Here is a 26,774-nt window from a genome sequence, read left to right on the forward strand (position 1 = left end):
TCAGAGGTTGTTGTTGGTCTAACCCACCCGAGTTATATATGAGCCTGCAATTCAGAGGTTGTTGTTGGTCTAACCCACCCGAGTTATATATGAGCCTGCAATTCAGAGGTTGTTGTTGGTCTAACCCACCCGAGTTATATATGAGCCTGCAATTCAGAGGTTGCTGTTGGTCTAACCCACCCGAGTTATATATGAGCCTGCAATTCAGAGGTTGTTGTTGGTCTAACCCACCCGAGTTATATATGAGCCTGCAATTCAGAGGTTGCTGTTGGTCTAACCCACCCGAGTTATATATGAGCCTGCAATTCAGAGGTTGTTGTTGGTCTAACCCACCCGAGTTATATATGAGCCTGCAATTCAGAGGTTGCTGTTGGTCTAACCCACCCGAGTTATATATGAGCCTGCAATTCAGAGGTTGTTGTTGGTCTAACCCACCCGAGTTATATATGAGCCTGCAATTCAGAGGTTGTCGTTGGTTGCCGTTTGCCAAACTATTCGTTTTCATTTATCGTTTCTTACTTAAATCTTGCAGTTTGTATTCTCTATTAACTTGATCCACAAAATGTCATTCTAGAACTTGTCTTTTTAGCTTGCGGTATACGTTTTTATCTTTGCTGACGGCCATACGGTGACTTTTTCTTGTTGACATCTCGTCCTATTAACATAATCATTGGTGGGTAGTTGTATAATAATCTTTGTCTTGACTGTTATCTTGTGAACTTTGGAAATTAAGTTCGATGCAATGTGTGGTCTAGTCCACGTAAAAAAAACCAACACATTTGGCGACATTGTCTATAAAAGGAGGTTTTTCGTTTATTTGCTACTTGGAAAGATAAATATAAATATGTATCAAGCACTTCTTATCTGAAAGAACTTATTTTTAAGTTGTCGAATGTTTACTATTTCTAGTACCTTATATTTGTTTGCTTTTAAATCTGTAGATCTTTTTATCATGGCGAATTAGAAATATGCTAGGATGACTGGTTCACCAGGCACGTATTTTCTGTGACAAATCACAAACTAAAACATTTAAACGTTTCAAAGTCAATAGACTACTTAGTATTAATTAGGGGCGTCACCAAAAAAACCTACACAAAACAAGATGTGCTAATACTATTTCATTTTCAAACAAAATATTATTGAGATACAATTAACGGTTTTTCACGAAAAAATCTTATAACATACGTTAACATTAACTTAATTATCACCTTGACTATTCCGTCGACCCGAGAATGAAAAGAAAGGTTAAACACAATCACTTTTGCTTCGACGCATCGCTATAACAATCAATAAACAACATAATTAGATGAGTAATATGTATGTTTGTTCTGTTCAAAAGGATTTACTCCGTCCGAAAAATTGTACATATTGGCAAATATCTTTGAATCACTGTGGTATAATGAATTCTGTCGTTGTGACGAAAAGAAGTTCTCCTGTTTGACAACTCTCTTTCTTTTCGCTTGCTTTCTGTAGCTGTAAATATAACAATTATAGGTATTATTAATTTTCAAGATTGAAATTCATTTGAAGTTTATACGTCCTTTTATGGATCTTTTTAAAACATGCCACAATCGAATATATTTTTTTTTTTATAAAGATGTCTATCAACTATTCTGAGACATACAGTTTGTAATAAATTTGTCTCTGACACTGTTAATATAAAGTCACAGGGCCGTAACTAGGGTTCGAATTCAGGGGAGGCAGGGGTTTGAGGACCGCCGATTGAGACCCCTTAGAGCCGGGGATTGGGGGCGAAGTCCCCCCCCCCCCCCGCCGATTTTTGTTTTCTCGGTAAATGGCTAAAAATAACCCGTATTCCTTCGATTTCCTTACTTTTAGAAACATCAGTATTGCTTGAACCTGGAAACAATTTTTTATGCAAAAACAAGCTGTCTGAGCCTGAGATTGCTGTTCGGGACGAGCCAAGGCTCCGTCTTGATGGCCGTACTTTGACCTATAACTATTCATTAAATACATTGTAAGTGTCGATTTATTTCTCTCAGTAAAATGTCTAAAAATAACCCGTTTCCATCGATTTCCTTACTTTAAGAAAACATCAGTATTGCTGAATCCTGGAAGCAATTTTTATGCAAACAATTATCAACTGTATTTAAAGATAATTTTGTTAGAAATCAAACTGGTAAGTTTTAAAATAACATATAAAGCAAGATCATAGAACGCAAGATATTTTTTTTTATCGAGGACCTTGAATTTCAATATCGTTGTAAGCTGAACAGACATGTATATAACTACAACCAGGGACTTTCTATATACTTAGTATAGAAAGTCCCTGCTACAACGAATGGGATTGTTTAACTACTAAGGCAGCAACCATTTGATTTTCGGGGGGGGGGGGGGGGCTATGTTTTTTTTTCTTTCAATTTAAGCATTACATATAGTGGCAGCTGAGGGTGAAACAAACAATTTTTTTTCTCAGAATCAAAAACAAATTATTTTTTTCTCCAAAAACTAGAAACAAACTTTTTTTTCCAAAAAAAAACCCATAGCCCCCCCCCCCCCCCCCAGAAAATCAAATGGTTGCTGCCTAAGGCATTGACCATAATGTTCTCATAATGAGACGTTAAAAAACGATCCAACAGCTGATTCAGCCGGTAACGAATTTCCGATATCACAAAAGATTCACAATACGAAGGGAACTTCCTCCGCTTAATTGAGCCCCTAAATGAATGTGAATAGTTAAGTTTTATTCAAAACTGTCGAAAGCAAAGTTTCATATGTGTTCTCGTACGAATATTTACTGAATAACAGACAGACGGCCACACGAAAAAATAAATAAAACTATACGTTCGATCAAAAATCCGGAAAATGACAGATATATTACGTATCATGATAACACTGTTTAAACTGAAACTTGTGTTGTTTATAATATAAATTTAAGTTCCTCGTGTACATATTTCATTTTATTACTTAAAAAAAAAATTTTGGTGTAGAAATTTCAGGGGAGGCAGTTGCCTCCCCTGCCTCATAGGTAGTTACGGCCCTGAAGTCATATGAAACGAGTGACTGGTGAAAAATAATGTTTATCCAATGCTTAGTCTTCTGTGTGTGCACGATTTTATATTTTTTTACGCAAATATATCGTATAATCGTCAATTTTTTTCTCTCTGTCTGTTATGAGGTGAAAAAATGTCAGCTACTTAATTGTCGTGTTTTGAAGTCGTACTTTACCGATTGTCACCTTATAGTGAACAATCAACAAAGAAGCATGGATAGTGAGCCATTTTTTAACATGTACAATCAGATAATTGTTTATTTTAATGACAGATTCATGCGTATTGCGATCACCGGATGTTTACGAAACGGGTCACGCTAAGGTCACTTTGCATACGGAAAATATGTCGGCAAATTGCTTTAAAAAATGTAAACTTCTTCTAAATGTGGACAAATTAAAGAATTTTCTTCATAAAAAAGTATATGTACATAAGTTTTCTAATGAAAACTATTCATTTAGTTATAAAAAACATATGCAAATATTTTTTTTAATTTGAGGTTTCATATGACTTTAACATGCTTATTATACATGTACATCACTTCATCATTGATTGTTTTAATTTGTAACGTTATGGTTTTGCCAATTACTAAATGTTGTATTGTAGGCAGATGTTGGCATATCTTTAGTAATCACTTTAGTTTATTTGCAACAATTTTGGATTCAATCTGCCTATTGTAATGACAATAAGGATTCATTTATATATTTTAATTATTAAACTTAACAGCTAAGAAAGTTAAGTGGCATTAGCTATGACTTAGACATAATATTGAAATATGATTTTGTTTGTTTTGAACATTAAAAAAAGTTGAAATGAAATTTATGTTCAGATTTATATCTGTCATCATTTGAATAGATGTTTATCCAAACTCACATTTTCAAATTCAAATTGGCTAATTCACATTTACTTAGACAGTTCTACTGAATGTTTTGGGGCTAATGATATCCGATTCGATATTCCTTCTTCTTTTTTTATAAACACAGAATATTTAAGACATTTTCGTTTAGGTACTAAATTGTCCATATCAAAAATGTCTGCCTCTAAATTTAGCAGCATTTTATACAACGACGGTAGCATAACTACAGTAAAGTGCAATTAATTTCATCACTGCATGTTGGATCATTTTTTTTATATCGAAATTTAGAGTTCTAACGTTTTATTTTCACAGCACATTGGCCAGTCGGAATAGCACTTTGTTCTGTATATGTCATTTTTTCTGTTTTCGATTTTGCAGTGCTGCTCATTGGTACTTTCTTGACGTCTCTTTTTCCTCACCACAGCAATGATATATTTAAGGATCACCAACAATGAAAGACTGGTTAAGTTTCTGTTGGAGTGAAAACAAATTTGTGATGTGTTATGAAAAATTAGTTTATTTATCCACATTGCATTCTCCTGTGAAAAATTTGTCCATATACGTACAGAAAGTATTACTCTAAATAAAATATCTTACCAAGCTTTGAACAGCAATACAAATATAAGAATAGTAAACATGAGAATACCCACACCAATCATTGAACCACTGATCATAACTGAAACAAACATAAAAAAAAGTTTGACTATTAGTTTCGAAATTAGTTTATTTTGTACAGCAATATTGAAATCATAAATATTTCTTTTTCATTGCACGATAACAAAATAAGAAATTGTCATTAAAGTGCAGAAATTCTATTGTGTATGTACTCAACATGGGATTAATTCGTGGAGCTCTGGTGTCAAATATCATTATTGTGCGTCTTAAGGTGGTACCCAACACTTTCACTAAAATTAATTTGGCTCGTTTAATTTTCTTAAAATGTTGACAATGTATTTACTTTGACCCTTTGAAAAAAATATAAACATTTCAAAAAAATTAAAACAAAAGTTTTATCAGAAAAATTACACTGGTTATATAGCAGTTTGACAAACACTGCTTTTGATCAATGTGAAGCTTAATATTCCCTTATAAACACAACGTTATTAAAACGTTTAGCTGATTTTACAGAGCTATCTCCCTATTGTGTTAGGTACCACCTTAATACAGTGACATCCTGTTTTTATATGCATTTTGTTTGCTTAGAAAATGTCTGTGCTTGATTAATATTGGTTGACTGTGTCCAGTTTCATGTAAAAGATTTACATAGAATTTATTCGGAAAAGTTTTTTTTTTATTGAAATTTCATTCACAGAACAGTTCAATCGGATTTTTTTCCAATCCTAATAAAATAACATCGGTATGGTTAAATAACCATGGTTTCTGCCCTTATATATATATTTATCTTTCAGTAGTTTATAAATGAATAGAGATTTCTTCACAGTTTGAAATATAAATATGTTTATTATTTGTGAGGAAGAAACTGTTGAGCACCTGAGAAATATTTTGGTAAGAGTTCGAATTGCTCGGACTTCAAGTTAGTGACTGTAGACCAACTTATTTTCGCGTATACTTTATTTTGCGTTCAGCTTTTTCTAGTCTATTTCGCGGCGATTTAATTTCGCGATTCTCAAATTTATTTGAGGTAGATAGATAATGAAAATATTTCCATATTTGCGTTATATTTCTGCTCGCGAAAGTCGCGAAAATAAATTGCTCACGAAAATAAGTTGGTTTACAGAATTTGTGGACTGTTGTTGCCTTTTCATTTTTTTTCTTTTTAGCCATAGTGATGTATTCTATTCATAGATTTATGACTTTTAATAGCCCCTAGTTATATGCTCAGAATTTTTTTCTTCGAAAATTAAACAAATTGTTAATAAAAATGCAAATGGAAAATATGGCTTACCTTGATAATTTTTGCTTGGACTTTCAGCAACAGCTTCTTTATTGTTTACTTGTAATTCATATGGTGTTGATGAGGTAGATACTTCTGTTATTTTTGATGTATGATATGTTGAATGCGCGATATCTGGTAAACGAACTGCTTGTGAAGATACAGTTGCAGTAGTTATTTGTGAATCATATGCATTTTCTTCTGTTATTGTTGTGGATTGACTTGACGTTACAGATTGGCTTTCAGTGATTGACAAAGAATTTGAAGACATCGTAACTTTTGTTGAGGTATCATCTGCAGATGATGTTAATACCGTAAAAGTTTCAGTGGAATGCGGATTGTTCGTATCACCTTTTACAGTAATGGAGGATTTATATGTTGCATCCACCGTTGAATGAATTGTTTCCATTTTTGAAAATTTCATACTGGCTGCAACATTGGTGTAATCCATCGTTGATGTCCAGTCAAAGAATTTAGAACTCGCTTGTGTATCTTTTCCAAAAGTTGTAGGTATTTCAGTAGTAGAAATAATTAACGATGTCTGCTGTTGATGTTGTTCGGTCGTTACAGAAAGTTCATCAAACGTACATTTAATGTCATTAGAATCACCAACTGAAAACATAGTGAATATATACGAATTTCAAACACACAAAAAATGAACGGTTCATTGTTTTAACCAAAGTTATTACTTACTCCAAACATAAATGGTATTAACCTGATTTCGTATCAATTGTTTTTTTTTTTTGTTTTTTTTATGTATTCAATTCTCTTCGATTCCTTTCAACTTCGTAGGTGATTTGGCGTCCCAAATCATTAAGAGCTTCACTGATGAGTGTATGGAGAAAAATCGTCGCCTTGCATACCAAATGATAAATCCTGAGATTTTTTATTATTTGAAACAACCGGGTCAATGCAACTGCCGATTGACATACCCGGCGGTTTCACAAACCCAAGAGTCAGCATTCATTTGTATGGTCATATTTTGTAAATTCAAAACATTTTTTCTACGACGAAATAGATGACTTAATTAAAATTAACATTATTTTTCGGAATTTTTGGTTTTGAATGCATTTCTAAAAATGGTTTTAATGGCCTTCCAGCTGTCTTCAGTCTAGCACTAATGTAGAATGCTTAAGTAAACATCTTTGATGATTTTTTATATAGTATATTAATATCATGTTTCATATTACATATGATATATATATACGCAAACCAAACCAAGAAGAAAATCAATAAAAAAAATACGAATTCAAAAAGTTAGAAAAAAATTTAAAATAAATTCCAAAGATCACCAAAAGCACTCATCCAGTTAAGGACGGCATTAGCTACGAGTCAACACCATAAGTTGAAAAAAAATTCAAATACATTCTGTTTATGTTTCTAGCTTTTAACTAAATAGAATAGATGATATGTTTCGCTATAATAATTGTTGGTACTTTTTCTAAATGTTCTCAAAATAAGCTAACAAAAACTTTGTAGATACAATCATGTGTTTAAAATGCAACATATGATGTGACCTCAATTGGTCAAAGAGTGGGCATTTGCTCAACATTAACATTCATTGAAAAGAATGTCAGCTTTGTTAGGTTCACCAGAGAAACCAACAGAATTAATGAACTTTATTCTCATAAACTACATGTCATAGTTACAGAGAAAATATCCATTTACAAATAGACTGATATATATCTAGATGGGTTAACAAATAACTTAACATGTTGATAAAAAAAAGGCTCTGTCCCTAATACTTAATGATATTTTACGACAGAAACGATGGATACCTTTGTTTTTACAAATTGTCATCTGATGCCGCTTTTAGACGTAAAACATGGGTAAATCAACACAATTCACTTTATTGGTGAAACATATTCTGTACGAATATCAATGAAATTAATTTGTTTCAATTTAATAAAATAATACCTCTGCATATATATGATATTTCAGCTGCACAACTTCCTTTTATAAATGATTGTCCTACTCCAAATCCATAGATCCATGCAGTCAGGCATTCAAGCGATGTAAATGTTGTTTCTGTAAAATACATTATAACCGAGTATCAAATAAACGTATTATACGTATTTTTCGTTTTTTTACGAAATCGTATATGGTACTATCATAATAGACCAGATAAATCTTTGTTTTATGAAAGGAACTCAGTAAACTATTGATTGTTTACCTTAAACTAAATCAAAGGAACTCAGTAAACTATTGATTGTTCATCTTAAACTAAATCAAAGGAACTCAGTAAACTATTAATTGTTCATCTTAAACTAAATCAAACGAACTCAGTAAACTATTGATTGTTCATCTTAAACTAAATCAAAGGAACTCAGTAAACTATTGAGTGTTCACCTGAAACTAAATCAAACGAACTCAGTAAACTATTGATTGTTCATCTTAAACTAAATCAAAGGAACTCAGTAAACTATTGATTGTTCATCTTAAACTAAATCAAATCAAAGGAACTCAGTAAACTATTGATTGTTCATCTTAAACTAAATCAAATCAAAGGAACTCAGTAAACTATTGATTCTTCATCTTAAACTAAATCAAAGGAACTGAGTAAACTATTGATTGTTCATCTTAAACTTAAACTAAATCAAAGGAACTCAGTAAACTATTGATTGTTCACCTTAAACTAAATCAAAGAAACTCACTAAACTATTGATTGTTCACCTTAAACTAAATCAAAGGAACTCAGTAAACTATTGAATGTTCATCTTAAACTAAATCAAAGGAACTCAGTAAACTATTGATTGTTCATCTTAAACTAAATCAAACGAACTCAGTAAACTATTGATTGTTCATCTTAAACTAAATCAAACGAACTCAGTAAACTATTGATTGTTCATCTTAAACTAAATCAAAGGAACTCAGTAAACTATTGATTGTTTACCTTAAACTAAATCAAAGGAACTCAGTAAACTATTGATTGTTCATCTTAAACTAAATCAAAGGAACTCAGTAAACTATTGATTGTTCATCTTAAAATAAATCAAAGGAACTCAGTAAAATATTGAGTGTTCACCTTAAACTAAATCAAAGGAACTCAGTAAACTATTGAATGTTCATCTTAAACTAAATCAAAGGAACTCAGTAAACTATTGATTGTTCATCTTAAAATCAATCAAAGGAACTCAGTAAACTATTGAGTGTTGACCTGAAACTAAATCAAAGGAACTCAGTAAACTATTGATTCTTCATCTTAAACTAAATCAAAGGAACTCAGTAAACTATTGATTGTTCATCTTAAACTAAATCAAAGAAACTCAGTAAACTATTGATTGTTCATCTTAAACTTAAACTAAATCAAAGGAACTCAGTAAACTATTGATTGTTCACCTTAAACTAAATCAAAGGAACTCAGTAAACTATTGATTGTTCATCTTAAACTAAATCAAAGGAACTCAGTAAACTATTGAATGTTCATCTTAAACTAAATCAAAGGAACTCAGTAAACTATTGATTGTTCACCTTAAACTAAATCAAACGAACTCAGTAAACTATTGATTGTTCATTTTAAACTAAATCAAAGGAACTCAGTAAACTATTGATTGTTCATCTTAAACTAAATCAAAGGAACTCAGTAAACTATTGATTGTTTACCTTAAACTAAATCAAAGGAACTCAGTAAACTATTGATTGTTCATCTTAAACTAAATCAAAGGAACTCAGTAAACTATTGATTATTCATCTTAAAGTAAATCAAAGGAACTCAGTAAAATATTGAGTGTTCACCTTAAACTAAATCAAAGGAACTCAGTAAACTATTGAATGTTCATCTTAAACTAAATCAAAGGAACTCAGTAAACTATTGATTGTTCATCTTAAAATCAATCAAAGGAACTCAGTAAACTATTGAGTGTTCACCTGAAACTAAATCAAAGGAACTCAGTAAACTATTGATTGTTCATCTTAAACTAAATCAAAGGAACTCAGTAAACTATTGATTGTTCATCTTAAACTAAATCAGAGGAACTCAGTAAACTATTGATTGTTCACCTGAAACTAAATCAAAGGAACTCAGTAAACTATTGATTGTTCATCTTAAACTAAATCAAAGGAACTCAGTAAACTATTGAGTGTTCACCTGAAACTAAATCAAAGGAACTCAGTAAACTATTAATTGTTCATCTTAAAATCAATCAAAGGAACTCAGTAACCTATTGATTGTTCATCTTAAACTAAATCAAAGGAACTCAGTAAACTATTGATTGTTCATCTTAAAATCAATCAAAGGAACTCAGTAAACTATTGAGTGTTCACCTGAAACTAAATCAAAGGAACTCAGTAAACTATTAATTGTTCATCTTAAACTAAATCAAACGAACTCAGTAAACTATTGATTGTTCATCTTAAACTAAATCAAAGGAACTCAGTAAACTATTGATTGTTCATCTTAAACTAAATCAAAGGAACTCAGTAAACTATTGATTGTTCATCTTAAACTAGATCAAAGGAACTCAGTAAACTATTGAGTGTTCACCTGAAACTAAATCAAAGGAACTCAGTAAACTATTGATTGTTCACCTTAAACTAAATCAAATCAAAGGAACTCAGTAAACTATTGATTGTTCATTTTAAACTAAATCAAAGGAACTCAGTAAACTATTGATTGTTCATCTTAAACTAAATCAAAGGAACTCAGTAAACTATTGATTGTTTACCTTAAACTAAATCAAAGGAACTCAGTAAACTATTGATTGTTCATCTTAAACTAAATCAAAGGAACTCAGTAAACTATTGATTATTCATCTTAAAGTAAATCAAAGGAACTCAGTAAAATATTGAGTGTTCACCTTAAACTAAATCAAAGGAACTCAGTAAACTATTGAATGTTCATCTTAAACTAAATCAAAGGAACTCAGTAAACTATTGATTGTTCATCTTAAAATCAATCAAAGGAACTCAGTAAACTATTGAGTGTTCACCTGAAACTAAATCAAAGGAACTCAGTAAACTATTGATTGTTCATCTTAAACTAAATCAAAGGAACTCAGTAAACTATTGATTGTTCATCTTAAACTAAATCAGAGGAACTCAGTAAACTATTGATTGTTCACCTGAAACTAAATCAAAGGAACTCAGTAAACTATTGATTGTTCATCTTAAACTAAATCAAAGGAACTCAGTAAACTATTGAGTGTTCACCTGAAACTAAATCAAAGGAACTCAGTAAACTATTAATTGTTCATCTTAAAATCAATCAAAGGAACTCAGTAACCTATTGATTGTTCATCTTAAACTAAATCAAAGGAACTCAGTAAACTATTGATTGTTCATCTTAAAATCAATCAAAGGAACTCAGTAAACTATTGAGTGTTCACCTGAAACTAAATCAAAGGAACTCAGTAAACTATTAATTGTTCATCTTAAACTAAATCAAACGAACTCAGTAAACTATTGATTGTTCATCTTAAACTAAATCAAAGGAACTCAGTAAACTATTGATTGTTCATCTTAAACTAAATCAAAGGAACTCAGTAAACTATTGATTGTTCATCTTAAACTAGATCAAAGGAACTCAGTAAACTATTGAGTGTTCACCTGAAACTAAATCAAAGGAACTCAGTAAACTATTGATTGTTCACCTTAAACTAAATCAAATCAAAGGAACTCAGTAAACTATTAATTGTTCATCTTAAACTAAATTAAACGAACTCAGTAAACTATTGATTGTTCATCTTAAAATCAATCAAAGGAACTCAGTAAACTATTGAGTGTTCACCTGAAACTAAATCAAAGGAACTCAGTAAACTATTGATTGTTCACCTTAAACTAAATCAAAGAAACTCAGTAAACTATTGATTGGTCATCTTAAACTAAATCAAAGGAACTCAGTAAACTATTGATTGTTCACCTTAAACTAAATCAAAGGAACTCAGTAAACTATTGATTGTTCATCTTAAACTAAATCAAAGGAACTGAGTAAACTATTGAATGTTCATCTTAAACTAAAGCAAATCAAAGGAACTCAGTAAACTATTAATTGTTCATCTTAAACTAAATCAAACGAACTCAGTAAACTATTGATTGTTCATCTTAAACTAAATCAAAGGAACTCAGTAAACTATTGAGTGTTCACCTGAAACTTAATAAAAGGAACTGAGTAAACTATTGATTGTTCATCTTAAACTAAATCAAAGAAACTCAGTAAACTATTGATTGTTCATCTTAAACTAAATCAAAGGAACTCAGTAAACTATTGATTGTTCATTTTAAACTAAATCAAAGGAACTCAGTAAACTATTGATTGTTCATCTTAAACTAGATCATTTATCGAAGAAACTGTTCACCAAAAACCAAATAACGTAATATTTAGCACCTAATATGTCTTCATCAACTACCCACAGCAAATAACGTAATATTAAGCAGCTAATATGACTTCATCAACTACCAAAACCAAATAACGTAATTTTTATCAGCTAATATGTCTTCATCAACTACCAAAAACCCCACATGACAAATGTATATCACTTCGAAAGAGAACTAATAGACTGATTAATGTAAAAATAAAACAAAAAACAAAAAACAAAAAACAAAAAACAAAAAAACAATAAACGAAAAACGAAAAACAAGTATCATATACAGTAAAAAATTAAAACAACAAGCTAAATAAAATGCATAATTCGTATCGATTTTCTGGATTAACCATCATCAGGAACGCTAAAAAGCCTAGTATTGGAACCAAATGATTAATAATGACCGAAACATTCAAAAAGCTGTATGATAATATAGTAGCCTAACCATGTAACAACAAGACTAACAAACGACAACCACTGAATTACAGGCTACATGCACATACAGTAAAAGTAAAATCACAAAAATACTTAACTTCGATGTAAATGCAAAACGGAAAGTCCTTAATCAAATGGCAAAATCAAAAACTCAAACACAACAAACGAACATGTAACAACTGTTTTATTCCTGACTTGGTACAGGGATTTTCTTATGTAGAAAATGCTGGATTAAACTTGGTTTTATAACTAGATAAACCCTTCACTTGTATGGTGCAGCGGTGCTAAACATGCTTGCTGGAGCCTATCCCCCACTCCTCTCCTACGACAGTTGTGTAATAGCACAACACACAAAAAAAAAAACAACATAGGAATCAGTTGACGTATGATTTGATTAAAATAATCGACACAAAGAACACACAAAAACTACAATGTTTTCTTTTCCTTAATTGATAAAAGAGTGGTTTGTATAGCTACAAATGCATCTTCGTTTCGGCAAGTTTGATTATTATATGATTTTGTTCAGTCGTGCAATCAAAGAGGTACATATATGAATTTGAAACTAGTGGTAATTATCAATGTTACAAAAGGAAACCAATACCTGTTCCAATAAAATAAACGATACTCTTTAATTTTGCACAACTAATGGACACTATCGAGTTATCTATTGCAACTTAAACACGTTGATTAGCCGAATTCAGTAGGTCACAATGGAGAAAGAGAGAAGATGAGTGTTGTAGCAGTTCAATGTTTCTGGGGTTCCTTTGGTTTCTTCTTATAGTTGAAATGTTTTTGGTTTGCGACCCGTATTTGTTTTTTGCTTAACCGATTTATGACCATTGAACAGCGGTATACTACTGTTGCCTGTGTTTATTACATATGTTGGACAAATCCGTTGTCATTTGTGACATAGATATCTTATAATGGCAAACTATATTTTTATTTTTATTGTTAACTATTCGAAGGGAAGACTTAAATTTTACCATTGTCTAGGTTTGGCTATACTTTCGGTATTTTATTTTAGTTTCAATAGTTCTTTAACAATTAGATTTAGACAAGGTTTTTTATCAATATTTTTATCAACGACTTCACAACTTTAACTTATTCAACAAAAGTATCTACATTAATCCTTAAAGGAGGTATTTGAGATTTACCGGGTTTATAATGAAAGCTTTTTCATAATTCGATGCTATCATGATTTTTTTTTTTGCAATAGAAAGGTTCAATTTTCTGTTTCATTCTAACTAAAACCGACCGGTCTGAAAAGTATGCAATGGCAAATTCAAGATGATAGCTGAAAATTTGTACCGATTAGAAAGGACATTTGTGAATTTAGTTTTTTGTTATGTGGTGTTGCTGTAGTTTTACAAACACAAACGCTTTTGCATAAAATTCTTAGGATAGACGGTATGCTATGTTTATACGCATACCGAAAAATGTCAGCCGATAAAAAGAGGCAATCTAAAAAAGGGGTTGAAAAGATGAAGACAACACCATATCCAAAGGAAAATAATAAACAAACAAATAATTGTCCTTAAAAACCTTACACAGACAACAAAAGACTGTACAACATGAACAAATGTGCTCCAAAAGGATATTAAATATTAAAACAATCAAAATATCTCATAAATAGAATGGACAACTACACTTACGTTTTTGGTAAACGACAGGGTTTGGAGTAACTCCACAAGTTTCGAGCCAATTTCCTGGACAATCTCCTGTTTGACAGTCACCAACTATGGTCAGATTGTTAAAATGACTTTCATCATAGCAGTAACAGATGTTGCTCTGAAATTATGAATTATATATATTTTTGTCACATTTATTATTTGCTGTTTATATCTCTTTGGCATATTAGATCATATTAAGCAAATTGAAGAAAAACTACGTCCGTATCTACCAAATTCAACATTTTAAAGACATAACCGTAATTATAGTAACTGTCATACCATTAATATGCGATTTAGCTTATTTTGTTTTTTACATTTCCAACACTAAATACATGTACTGTAAAAAATTGCTTACGAATATTATACGTAGGAAATAACTAGACTACAGACATGTTTTTTTTTATTATTATATGCTTTTTATATGAAGTTCAATATCAACGTATATGACAAAGTAATCGAAAGACATTAACCCTCTCCCTTTCACACCGGTACAGCTTACCAGTGAAACCGATTTCAAGATTTTTTTGGGAACATTTAGACTTGTTTAATCGCCATTTGCTGACGTACAGGTGTGGTTAAGGGCTCAAATTAATCCTCAGATAATCAGCAATGCGATTTAATGTGCATCAAACCTCTATCATTATTAGTTAATAAACAAGTCGCCCCTTACTGATGTGTAATTTTTCTGTAAAAACCATTTATTTTTCTTCGAATTTTGAGGAATATTCTCAAAAAGAAGTGCAAAGAAAACTGCTCTTTTAAGAGGATTTATGACTTTTTTCAGTAACTGTGCAGTGAGTTTTTGAAGAATAGTATTAAACTAATAGTTCTAACTTGTACACTAGTTGCAAATGTAATTTTTAGTGTAGCAGCGCAATCACAAACTTGAAATACGCTAAAAATCTGAAGTCATTTCTTAAAGATATTATGCGAAAAGAGACAAAAACCGCTAAAATATTCTGAATTTTTTTGCAAAGTTGAAATATATGTAACAAAACATGGTTTCGTAAGTGTTGCGGTATACTAAAGTTGAAAACACTTTTGTTTGAATAAAGGAACATGTATATTTCAATGAAAAAATGACAGTTTAAAGAATGGATTCCTCCTAGATTTGCGTAAAATTCATGCATTTGGCAACAAAAAGTTATCATCTGAACACATAATTCCAAAAAGAAAACAAACTGGGTGAGAATCTTTATATTATTATTTTTTTTTAATTTCTTCCGTAGTAGTAGACTTAAGTACTTAAATTTCAATAAATTCACTACAATGCCAGTGGCGCAGGGGTACGCTGATTTATCTCAAGATTGAGAGTTCGAATCTCACTGCCGGAGTTGGAAAAATAATTTCCTATATTAACTTAACTTAACTTAACTAAAGTTAAGTTTACTTTCAATTTCAATTTCAAAAAGGAAACAAATTTTTCGTAGGTTTCCTTTTTGAAATTGAAATTGAAAGTAAACTTAACTTAAATTTTTTAAAAGAATGTGTGTGCAAAATTGCCCCCCCCCTTTTTTTACCCCCTTTGCTCCATCGGGCTCGGTCAAGGGTGTCCCAGATGAATTTTCCCTTGTAAAAACAAAGTTTAGGTTGCTGATTGATTGAAAACGAATTAGACAAATAACTAGGATCCAAGTTTGAAATCGGACAAAAAGAGCGTCTAAAATCAATTATTTTGAATGTTACGGACATCGATATTTCAAGGCCTATAGCACGTTATGCGACTATTTATACCACTATGATAACTTAAATGGCTTCAACAGACTCGAGGCATTGTGTTTCAACCAAAACCTGACCCAACAATATGTCTCTGCACGACTTTTTGCCCAAGGATTTCGTATTTTTTCACTTTTTCTCCAACAGTCACGTGACTTTTGGAAATATACCACGTGACCAAAAAATGACGAATTATCTTCAAACTTAATTTTTTGAAATATTTTACTAATTACCTTTCATTTGAGCCCAACATGCGCATGTGTATGACCATTGATGCGAATGCTGTATTCATTTAAACTTCGATAATGCATTTTCGATAAGTAAAGGTCTAAAATGCATGAAAGGGAAAGTCATTAAGTAAATGACAATGTAGTCAAAACAATATTAATGTTTCCTCTTTTGGGGGAAATGTCAATTCATATTGTAATTACTTAGTTAGCATTGAACATTAACCTTTATAAGTACTCTAAGTAAGTTCAAAGAATTTTCTAATGTAATTTAGTAAGAGTCTTTTTTTGGATTTTTAAGATGCTATTTTGAATTAAAATTTTGCAGTATCGGTAAAGAATCTTTTTTAACTTCCTTTATCTGCAAAAACTAGATATACATATAAAGTCAATGTTTTAGTTCTTATTTAGACATTTTTAAAGAAGGTTGGTGAGTTTATTTTTAGGGAAACATAAGATGCTAAGGACCGTAACAAAATTCTTTGAAAGTATCAATTTTTGTTAATGCAAAAGATGTTAAATACACTCACTGAAGTGAACAAAGTTTTTCCAAATATTTTCTAGCAAACCTTACAAGTTTTACATGTAGGATGCGAAAAGACAAAAATCGCCATCTAAAAAACTATTTGTTTTTATGAAAAAATGAAATTGTTCCTCCCGTTGTTACTGTTGTATTGTTTAAGTTTCATGTTTTCTATTGTGTGTCAAACTTGTATGTCAAATAAAGTTGAATATCCCGTCGATTAATAAATTCCAAAGATGTTTTTTTCATATCAGTATGATTATTCAAAGTATTTACTGTCATTGCTAATGAATCAATTAATTGATAAAAAAATTAATTTCAACTTTATGACGGATTTCAAGGGAAGTATCATTACTGTTGATTCATTTCTGTTCGTGGGTATCAATTTTCGTGGATTGAGGAAAACATTTCTAGGATATTTGATTTCGTGATTTCGCCAATCTCTGCATAAAATGCCTAAAGAAAATGTGTAATTCATTTAACATTTCTATTCGTGGTTTACCTGTATCCATGATAACCACGATTGGTACCCGTAAACAATAATGAATCCCCAGTACACAAGGAAAGCATAAAGTCATGACACTTTGATCGGGCTCTTAAACTGAGATGGTCACTTTCAAGTTCTTATTTTATTTAATATGGTTGTTTGTTTATGAAAAGCGTAATGCCATAAACGGAACATAATAAAATTACAATACAAACCGTAATCCCAAAGTATGTAAAATCATCATGTGTACAAAAATCTGCACAGACAGCTGAATGTTTATCCAATGTCTGCTCTTCAGGTTGTGTTTGCTTGTTCCAAATCCCATCTCTACATTTATCATCTTTTTTAAATGAAAAGCAATTTGTTAAACATGCATTTCAATATCCGTTTACCATACCAATTTACTATTCGAGCAGTTAGTTACAGTTTCATGTTATCATGATGTTCAAATGAAAGAAGACACATTTGATATTGTAAAACGTAAGACTAAAAAAAATCATCATTCATACTGGGGAAATAAACTCTATATATACGTGCATAATGTGCGCCATACACATGTTTCGTCTACAAAGGACTTATCCATTTTTCACACGTTTTAATTTATCACCTAAAAAATCAGAATCAGAAAATTTTTGTATACTAGTATATATCTTCTATACTATTAAACGAGAAGACCTCATTTTGTGTGTCGCTTCTCTTCTTTCCACAATAAATTAATCATCATGCTTTTGTGTCCTATATGTACAGTGCATAGTCGCATTTATCATCCATTCATATGAATATTCAGATTGAGTTACTTTGGGAGAAATACGAGAAATAAGGCGTCAGGATATTGTTCCGTCATTGGACGAAATTTTAAGTCAGATTGGACTTCCGGTTTGCGTTTTTCTGTATACTTTGAAAATACATATACTACAATTAAAGTGTATTTTCTATCTGCTATAATTTTCAAGTTAACTTTCCACGGTGGTCACAGAGTTTATTAAATAGAGAGGGTCTGTATAATATAACATGACCGCCGTGGATCGATTAGTAATCAACAGTGAAAGTAAAAAGCAAATACACTTTATTTATAGTAATGAATGTTCATAATATATAAATAAGTGCATATTCATGTGTAATAAAATTAATAGAAAAAAAGTGGGAATTTTGGAGAAAAAAGGAGGAGCCGGGCTAGAAATCAATTGTCCTGTCCCAAAGTACCTATGACTTTTGATACCTTTTTCTGAAATTCTCCAGTCATTAAATCTTTTACAAAAAATCATTGATTACAAAAAAGAATATGTTCTATGATTGCCAATGAGACAACTGTCCACAAGAGACCAAAAATGACACAGAAATTAACAACTATAGGTCACCGTACGGCCGTCAACAATGAGCAAAGCCAAAACCGCATAGTCAGCTTTAAAAGGCCCCCAATGACAATGTAAAACAATTCAAACAAGAAAACTAACGGCCTTATTTATGTACAAAAAATGAACGAAAAACAAATATGTAACACGTAAACAAACGACAACCACTGAATAACAGGCTCCTGGCTTGAATGTTCATAGTATATTGAATGTATGTTCATATTTAAGTTAATAGAAAACAAAAAAAAAAAAAATGGGAAAAGGAGGAAGAATAAAATAAAAAACTGAAATTTCCTCTCCATAAATACCCATGACTTTTGATACTTTTCCTGAAATTCTACAGTCATTAAATCTTTTACACAAATTCTAGCCACAACACTTTACATAATTTCATCCACGCCCTGAATGCCCGCGATTTCGCGGGTGTGTTCTAGTAGTAGTCTAATTAGTCGAATCTCTATATCAATAGTCTGTCAACACGGAGGTTGTAAATTCGAACCCCGCACATGATAGATGCGTTCAACTGTTATCGTGATTGACTAGGATTGTCTGTTTTTCTACCAAAGATCGATGGTTCAATTCCGGGAATTCCACCTTTGTCCTTTGTCAACAAATTAAAAAACTGACCAACATGATATAGTAAGTACTATTTAAAGTGTCGTAAAACACTCACTAATAAAAATTAAAAAAAACATTACAAAAATGTTAACTTATTATGCAGATATGATATAGAAGTTGTCTGTACCTAATTACAATATTTAATACCTCTTGAATGAAATGTTGATTTAAAAATTTAGCCAACTTCATCTTAGTAATACTTAAAGGTAAACTTTTCCTGAGGGTGTAACATAACAGTACTATGCACCGCATGTTTCCATATACTTATGGTTGATGTCCTAAACATGTTTTGCACACTTTAAAATGATCTATAATATTGTGAAAATCTTCGATGAAAATTTTGTTTGAGTAAAGTGGTTTATTTAACTTAAAATTGAAACTTATTAAAGTGAATGGAAATATATATAGATAATGAATGTAAATAAAGTTATGTTTTTTTCTAAAGCCATCATAACTTTATTTATCACTTTTCAATCCATTGATTTCTCTCAACCTAATGATTTCGTAACTACGACGAATAAGGCTTTTTCCAAAGTATAGATCAGAGTTTTGCCTATTGATTTTACTCGGATATCTCAAGGTTTCACAAGATTGTTAAGCTGTAGTCGAGTCTCCTCATCACTGTTTCAATGCATTGTATTGTATTGTTTTTTAAACGACGCGCGCGTCTTGCGCAAATACAAAATTTCATTCTTAGTATCTTTTATAAGTTTATCAATGAAAAAAGCTGCACAACAGAAAGCACTTCTATCTAAAAACAAAAATAAGGGAAGATCGTTTTAAGATAGCTTGAAAAACAATAAAACATAAATGCTTCTTCAATGACCTTAGTAAATGAATATACATATCCAACAACACAACATTAATATTATGTATTTTTACCTACCTACTATTCTATAAAATGGTGTACCAGTCCAAATACCCCCTAATCGAATTTGGCAGGTGTTTGCAGTGTCAATAAATAACTGTCCATATTCAAGCATGCTTCCTCCAAAACTTGCACAGTGAGACTCGGCGTCGTAATAACTGACTAAACTTTCCGAGTAATATACTGTTGAGCTCGCCTCTGAAACTAGAGTTCAAATTAGGGTTGAAAATAACTAAAAATAGCACTTTTCTTTGTTGATGTCATATTTTCAAACCATTGTGATTCAAAAAAGAAAACAAAAAGAAAAAAAAGAAAATATATCAGAAATTAATATTAGCTTTGAATCATAGTAAAACATTTTTTTTCTGATATAAAATTGAGAATGGAAATGGGGAATGTGTCAAAGAGACAACAACCCGACCAAATAAAAAACAACAGCAGAAGGTCACCAACAGGTCTTTAATGAAACGAGAAATTCCCGCACCCGGAGGCGTCCTTCAGCTGGCCCCTAAACAAATATATACTAGTCCAGTGATAATGAACGCCATACTAATTTCCAAATTGTACACAAGAAACTAAAATTAAAATAATACAAGACTAACAAAGGCCAGAGGCTCCTGACTTGGGACAGGCGCAAAAATACGGCGGGGTTAAACATGTTTGTGAGATCTCAACCCTCCCCCTATACCTCTAACCAATGTAGAAAAGTAAACGCATAACAATACGCACATTAAAATTCAGTTCAACAGAAGTCCGAGTCTGATGTCAGAAGATGTAACCAAAGAAAATAAACAAAATGACAATAATACATAAATAACAACAGACTACTAGCAGTTAACTGACATGCCAGCTCCAGACTTCCATTAAACTGACTGAAAGATTATGATTTCATCATATGAACATCAGGCACAATCCTTCCCGTTAGGGGTTTAGTATCATACCATCATAACATATATGAGAAGAACATAACCCGTGTCATGCCAACAACTGTTTTTAGAATAAATGTGTTTAGTTCCGATGCAAAGACCTTATCAGTGACTCAATATTAACGCCAAAATATGCAATCTTTAATACTGTTTCTTAATTAGTATTTGATTTGAACATATGTATTTCAATATAATTTTATACTTCTATAAAAGAGGGACGAAGGATACCAAAGGGACAGTCAAACTCATAAATCGAAAATAAACTGACAACGCCATGGCTAAAAATGAAACAGACAAACAATAGTACACATGACACAACATAGAAAACTAAAGAATAAACAACACGAACCCCACCAAAATCTAGGGGTGATCTCAGGTGCTTCGGAAGGGTAAGCAGATCCTGCTCCACATGTGGCACCCGTCGTGTTGCTTATGTGATAACAAATCCGGTAAATAGTCTAATTCGGTAGGTTACATTCATGAAAGTGAAGGGTATTGTAGTTACGACGTAAGGAACATATCCGATATCATTTGTGAAACGGTTATTCCATCGGTCAACCAACTCGTGATGGCGTCCGTAAAATTTACAAAGGGATGATTTCAACTTCACCATTTGGAACTCTTGGTTTAATAGCTTCCTTGTGAGCAGCAACCCTCTATCAAGAAAACCATGATAGGAAATGCAAGCACGGGAATATTGTATCAATTGGGAGATATATAACCCGTATGCAGGTGCTGCTGGAATGTTGCTAATTAGAAATGGAAAGTTCACAATTGGAAACCAGAAATCATCTCTTTTGTCGTAAAATTTTGTTTTCAACCGACCCTCATTGTCAATTTCTAGATGTAAGTCAAGATTTAAGCTCGACTTAACTGTATCTGTAGTATCCTTTATCTCTAGTTCGATGGGATAGATGCGTTCCACATAGTCACCAAATTATGAATTATTTAGTAACATCATCTTTATAGCGTAAAGTAGAGTTAAAGGATATCGCTAACTTCTTATCTTTCTTCCTAAGAAGTTCCTGTATGAAGTCAGCCTCATAATAATAAAGAAACAAGTCGGCAAGTAGAGGGCACAATTTGTTCCCATTGGAATGCCGACAGTCTGTTGAAAAACACGTCCTCCGAACGTAACAAATATGTTGTCAATCAAGAAATCAAGCATCTTGATAATATCAGTTTCAAAGATTTTTTTGTTTGAATCAGAGTGATCCTATACAAAGTAGGATTTATCCCTCCCTAAGACAAGATACTGGTATCTACCTTGGACATTCTTTTTTTATGAAGCAAAGCAATACCAACTCTTTCAATTTGTCTTTTAGTTTGGAATGTGGAATACTAGTACTTGTGTAAAGAGTAGAAAAGTCAAATGTTTTGTTACTGTTACAAGATGAAAGAGAGTTAGATTGTATGTACTCTAAAAGATCTTTGGAATTTTTAAGTATCCACATCTGATTCACGCCCCACTAGAATAGGAAGTTTCACAATAACTTTGAAGCCCGTCTTTGATTGCTGATAAAAGAGATGTTAATAATTTTGAAAGAGGTTTCGTGGAGCACTTGGAAGACCCAGAAATATACCGTTGTTTGTAAGGACACTTATGTAGTTTAGGTATCCAATACAGTGATTGAAGATCCAGTTCTTCATCTTTGGTTGAAATTCTAAAGGAACAAAGAACAGACCTATGATTATCCAGGATTTCCTCTTTGGTAAGTGTTGTGAGGGTATATGTTGAGTTTCCAAGTTAATTGTCAATAACTAATTCGTTTATCAAGCAGTTATTGTAATGTAATGAGTTTTACACACAAAAACGATCTTGTTTGGGGCTGTTATCTGCAGGGACAACAACATATTTGTCATGGAGGCAGGATAAGTGTTTTGCAACATTTGGGTCTTTAAAGATTGACGTAGCATGGGCATTGATAGACCCATTCAGTTTCTTAATTCAGATTTGTATCAACGACCTCACTGCCTTAATCCATTCGGAAAGAGTGTCTACATCTTCCTTCTCGCGCTTAGCCCATTGCCTGGCATAATCCTCGACTGAATCCATCAAAATTTTAAAGTTGTAATTTCCAATTTTCCAATGGATTTAGGTTCACGATATTTCGGACCTTTTGATAACACATTTCGAAGGGAAGTGAAATTAACAAGTTGAGGTCACCGGTAATAACGTGGCCAGCCGAATTTTATGTGAATTGGGAACTAGCACAAGTGCAATCAGGAGGTTTAGACTTGAAGTCGTCAATATCGAGATCCTGCAAAACGTGTTTGTAATTGAAAATTTTAGTTGCAATATGTTTGGTATAGGTATAAGAAATGATTGGTACAGACTGGTCTTTGAAATAAGGAGGTATTTTCTATTGAACTAATTTATGATGAAGGATATTGCCTAAGTTGACGCCATCGAGACCTTTGTTGGCAAAGGAAAGAGTAAGGAAAGATCTTTTCTCTTTTTCATATTTTCCAATACGGACTGGCTTGAAAAGTCTGTGACTTGCAATATCTAATTTAAAGTAAATTATAGCTATAGCTTACATAATTCGAGGGAATTTTTCGAGTTTACTCATAGTGAACTTTGTTGGTCTACACAAACAAAATATTAGTTTAGTGTTGTAAACAAATCTGGTGATTAGACTGTTACAATGTATTAATGAACAATTTTAAAGTTTAAAACGCACATTTTGATACTTTTAAATTAATTTTGTTTCTTATCGTTTGATGAACATGAGTTGTCTTAGAAATCAAATGGAACATTGCTTCTTCGTTTTTTGTAACTATGTGTATTTGTTTTACAGTTTACTATTTTAAGACTTTTATTAACTCTTGAAAGTTCATAATCATATAAGAAAAGAGGATGTGGTATGATTGCAATTGAGACAAGTATCAAAATTACACAGCATTACCAAACAAAACAATACTTATACAAAATAATGAACGAATAACCTTGGACAAAGGTGTAATAGTACAACACATAAGAACAAACTGTAATATCAGTTGAAGAAGGCATAGAATATTATATGAATACAAATAGAAATACTGTTACATTTTACAAAAACACTGAGTGTAAGTGGACGGTTAGTTGTACATCATAACAACAAAAAGACTATAAGTACAAATCTGATAGTACTTTCAGTTACCGACAGCTTGTTCAAAGCCAATAACATTGCACAGCTTGTACTGTGGAACTGTTTACCAATTCTACGCGAGTATATAAAATGAAACAATGCAAATTAAAGTACCAAACAAATTTAAAAAGGAAGAAAATGCCAGCCACTAGGTTTACATTGCAAGTTAAATCTTATATATTTCAGGGATATAATCATCCAACTTATTTAATAAAAGGACACTATTCCGGTGATGATTCAGCCATTTTAAACATGCGTTGGGGTTGGGATTTGGTGTTCCAATGACAGGAACACCATTAATGAATCATGTAATAAGAAAAACATTAGATATATAAAGAATTTAAAAAAAAATCAGTAATTAATTGGGGCTCCAACGCCCCTTGGACCGCCAGTGAATATTTATATTAAATGTTTTAATTTATTGAACATATAATGCGAATTTACAAAACGACATTGCTGAATCATCTGTATAAATCAGGTCCTATATAAACGGAATGTGTATGCATGACAATAATAAATATCAAAGGTACCAAGATTATAATTTTGATACACCAGACGCGCGTTTCGTTTACATAAGACCCATCAGTGACGCTCAGATCAAAATGATAAAAAAGGCCAAACCAGTATAAAGTTGAAGAGCTTTGAGGACCCAAAATTCCCAAAAAATAACATATATATCAGCAAGAACAATGGTATAATTTTACTTACTGTACAAAATGCATATCAGTAAAGTCTTAATTCGTATCAAAAGGAAAGTCATGGCTCTCCTTCGTATATATGTGTATTAAAGTTATCTATTTATCATACAAATAAATTATAGAATTAAAACTAACCATTATAAAAATATGTCAGGTGGTTAAAAGATCAAAGTTAAAATATAACCTACATTTTACCATTTGAAGACTAATGGACTTATCATACATCGCATTATGTACAATGATGTTGATGGTACAAACGTACATTCAGTTACCTTTGACATAGACTACATTTGTACTTCTCCAAACATTAACTTAGTATATTCTGTCTGGTACAATGAAAAATTAACCATAGATATCCTACATGTGAATTTCAATGTTTGCATGTGTGTCTGCACATTAATCTTATTTTACGTATTCAATAAAGTTCGAAATAATATCATCATTATGTGGTCCACACATGAGTAACAATATTAGTTGAGAACAGTTCGAACATTAACAGTACCCTAATAAATATCGCAGCAATTTATCCGTCAACGAGACTGCAACCTAAAAATACACACACACAAAATGCCAAATCCACGGTTTATGTTCATACTGAGGTAATTAGCAAGAATAATCTAATAAAACTATCTCTTAGTTATATGACTACATGTTCTTCACATATAATAAAAATATGTGATTATTCTAAGTTAGGGCCATTTGCAGTGTACATCTTTTCTTGTCTGTTGTTTAAATATGGGTTCCTTATCTGATGTCGTCATTGGTAATCAAAGCGTGTGTATGAATTTTCAGCTAATATCGCAATTCTACTAGGCCACGATCGCACTACGATCTGTGAAAAAAAATGCAAATTTCGATGATCGTAGTACAATCGTGTAGATCGCAGTAAGGTCGTATCATGGGCGTGGTGAGGTCTTCAAGATCGTGATGAGCGTGGCCAACTTTGAACATGTTCAAAACAATCGTGATGCGGTCGTGGTGAAATCAGGTCGTAGTAGAAGCGTAGTGAGAGTGCACTAAGATCGTAGTAAAGCTGGGGTTACACATTCACGATTTTTACTGCCGTCCTTGACAGGAGTATTCCCGATTAAAATTTGTCAAAAGTCTGATCAAGATCCTGTAAATCGTGGATGGAAATTCTAACTTTAATTAAAATTTGTAAAACAAATAATTTAATCACGACAACAATCAGATATTGTTCAGGAAGCGTCGATATTCAACCGTTTCCAAGCGAATTTATCCCGATAATCCCATTCTCAATTCCGAGAAATCTACCTATTAAGCAGAAATAGAAAGAATGGAACTGTATTGATATGGAACACGATGTTGACGTTATTGGTGAGAACGTAGTGAGATCGCGGTATGAACGTAGTATAATCGTTGTAGGAACGTGCTATAATAGCAGTAGAAGCGTGGTAAGATCGTGTTGCAATCGAATAACTCTTGGTATGGTCGTGGTGAGAACGTGATGAGCGTAGAATAAGCGCGATGAGAACGTGGTATAATTGTAGTGGGATCGTTGTAGAAGCGTAATGAGGACGTAGTAGCATCGTGAAAGCAACGAAAATTTACATTTTCATGCCGCTCATACCTTGACCTCACCACGATCTGAATTTATTTTACATCGCGATGAGCGTGGTGCAATCGTGGTCTAGTGGGACTGGTGCTTAAGTGAATAAGATATGTGCTGGTAAATGACCTACACTCTGCACAATAGCACAATATTCCGTCAATCTATTGAAATTATCAAATATGACTGCTTGTAAGCATTTATTTGCAGTAGCAGGTAAACTTACCACTCTTTTGTTTATCTTATACTCTTTTGAGACGCATGTTCCCATCCTTAAAATCAATGGAATTAAATCTAAAAGACGTCATATGGTTACTAAATTAGCCTTATCTCTAAAATGTAGAAAAATCTACTATCACTCAAATTAAAAGTAAGATGGTAAACAGAATCTTCAAATTAAGTTGGAATTACTCGTAATTAGTCGAAGACCCCATATATAGCGGCGTTAGAGCAAACGTATATGTAGGCGATACAAATGTAAGTAAAACTATAA

General features: G+C 32.0%; 1 protein-coding gene across 1 annotated transcript; it reads right to left on the bottom strand.

Annotated features, from left to right (window-relative positions):
• Nucleotides 1-1,286: 1,286 nt before the first annotated feature.
• On the bottom strand, nt 1,287-20,156 carry LOC139510958 (uncharacterized). Its single transcript, XM_071297515.1, has 7 exons — nt 19,975-20,156; nt 17,334-17,458; nt 14,148-14,283; nt 7,679-7,789; nt 5,774-6,373; nt 4,465-4,543; nt 1,287-1,473 (listed from the first exon to the last, which is right to left on the bottom strand). Exons 1-7 carry the CDS (start codon nt 20,069-20,071, stop codon nt 1,287-1,289), a joined length of 1,335 nt encoding a protein of 444 aa, XP_071153616.1. The 5' UTR covers nt 20,072-20,156.
• Nucleotides 20,157-26,774: the final 6,618 nt, after the last annotated feature.

The sequence above is a fragment of the Mytilus edulis genome, chromosome 2 (assembly GCF_963676685.1).
Source record: "Mytilus edulis chromosome 2, xbMytEdul2.2, whole genome shotgun sequence".
Lineage (NCBI taxonomy): Eukaryota > Metazoa > Mollusca > Bivalvia > Mytilida > Mytilidae > Mytilus > Mytilus edulis.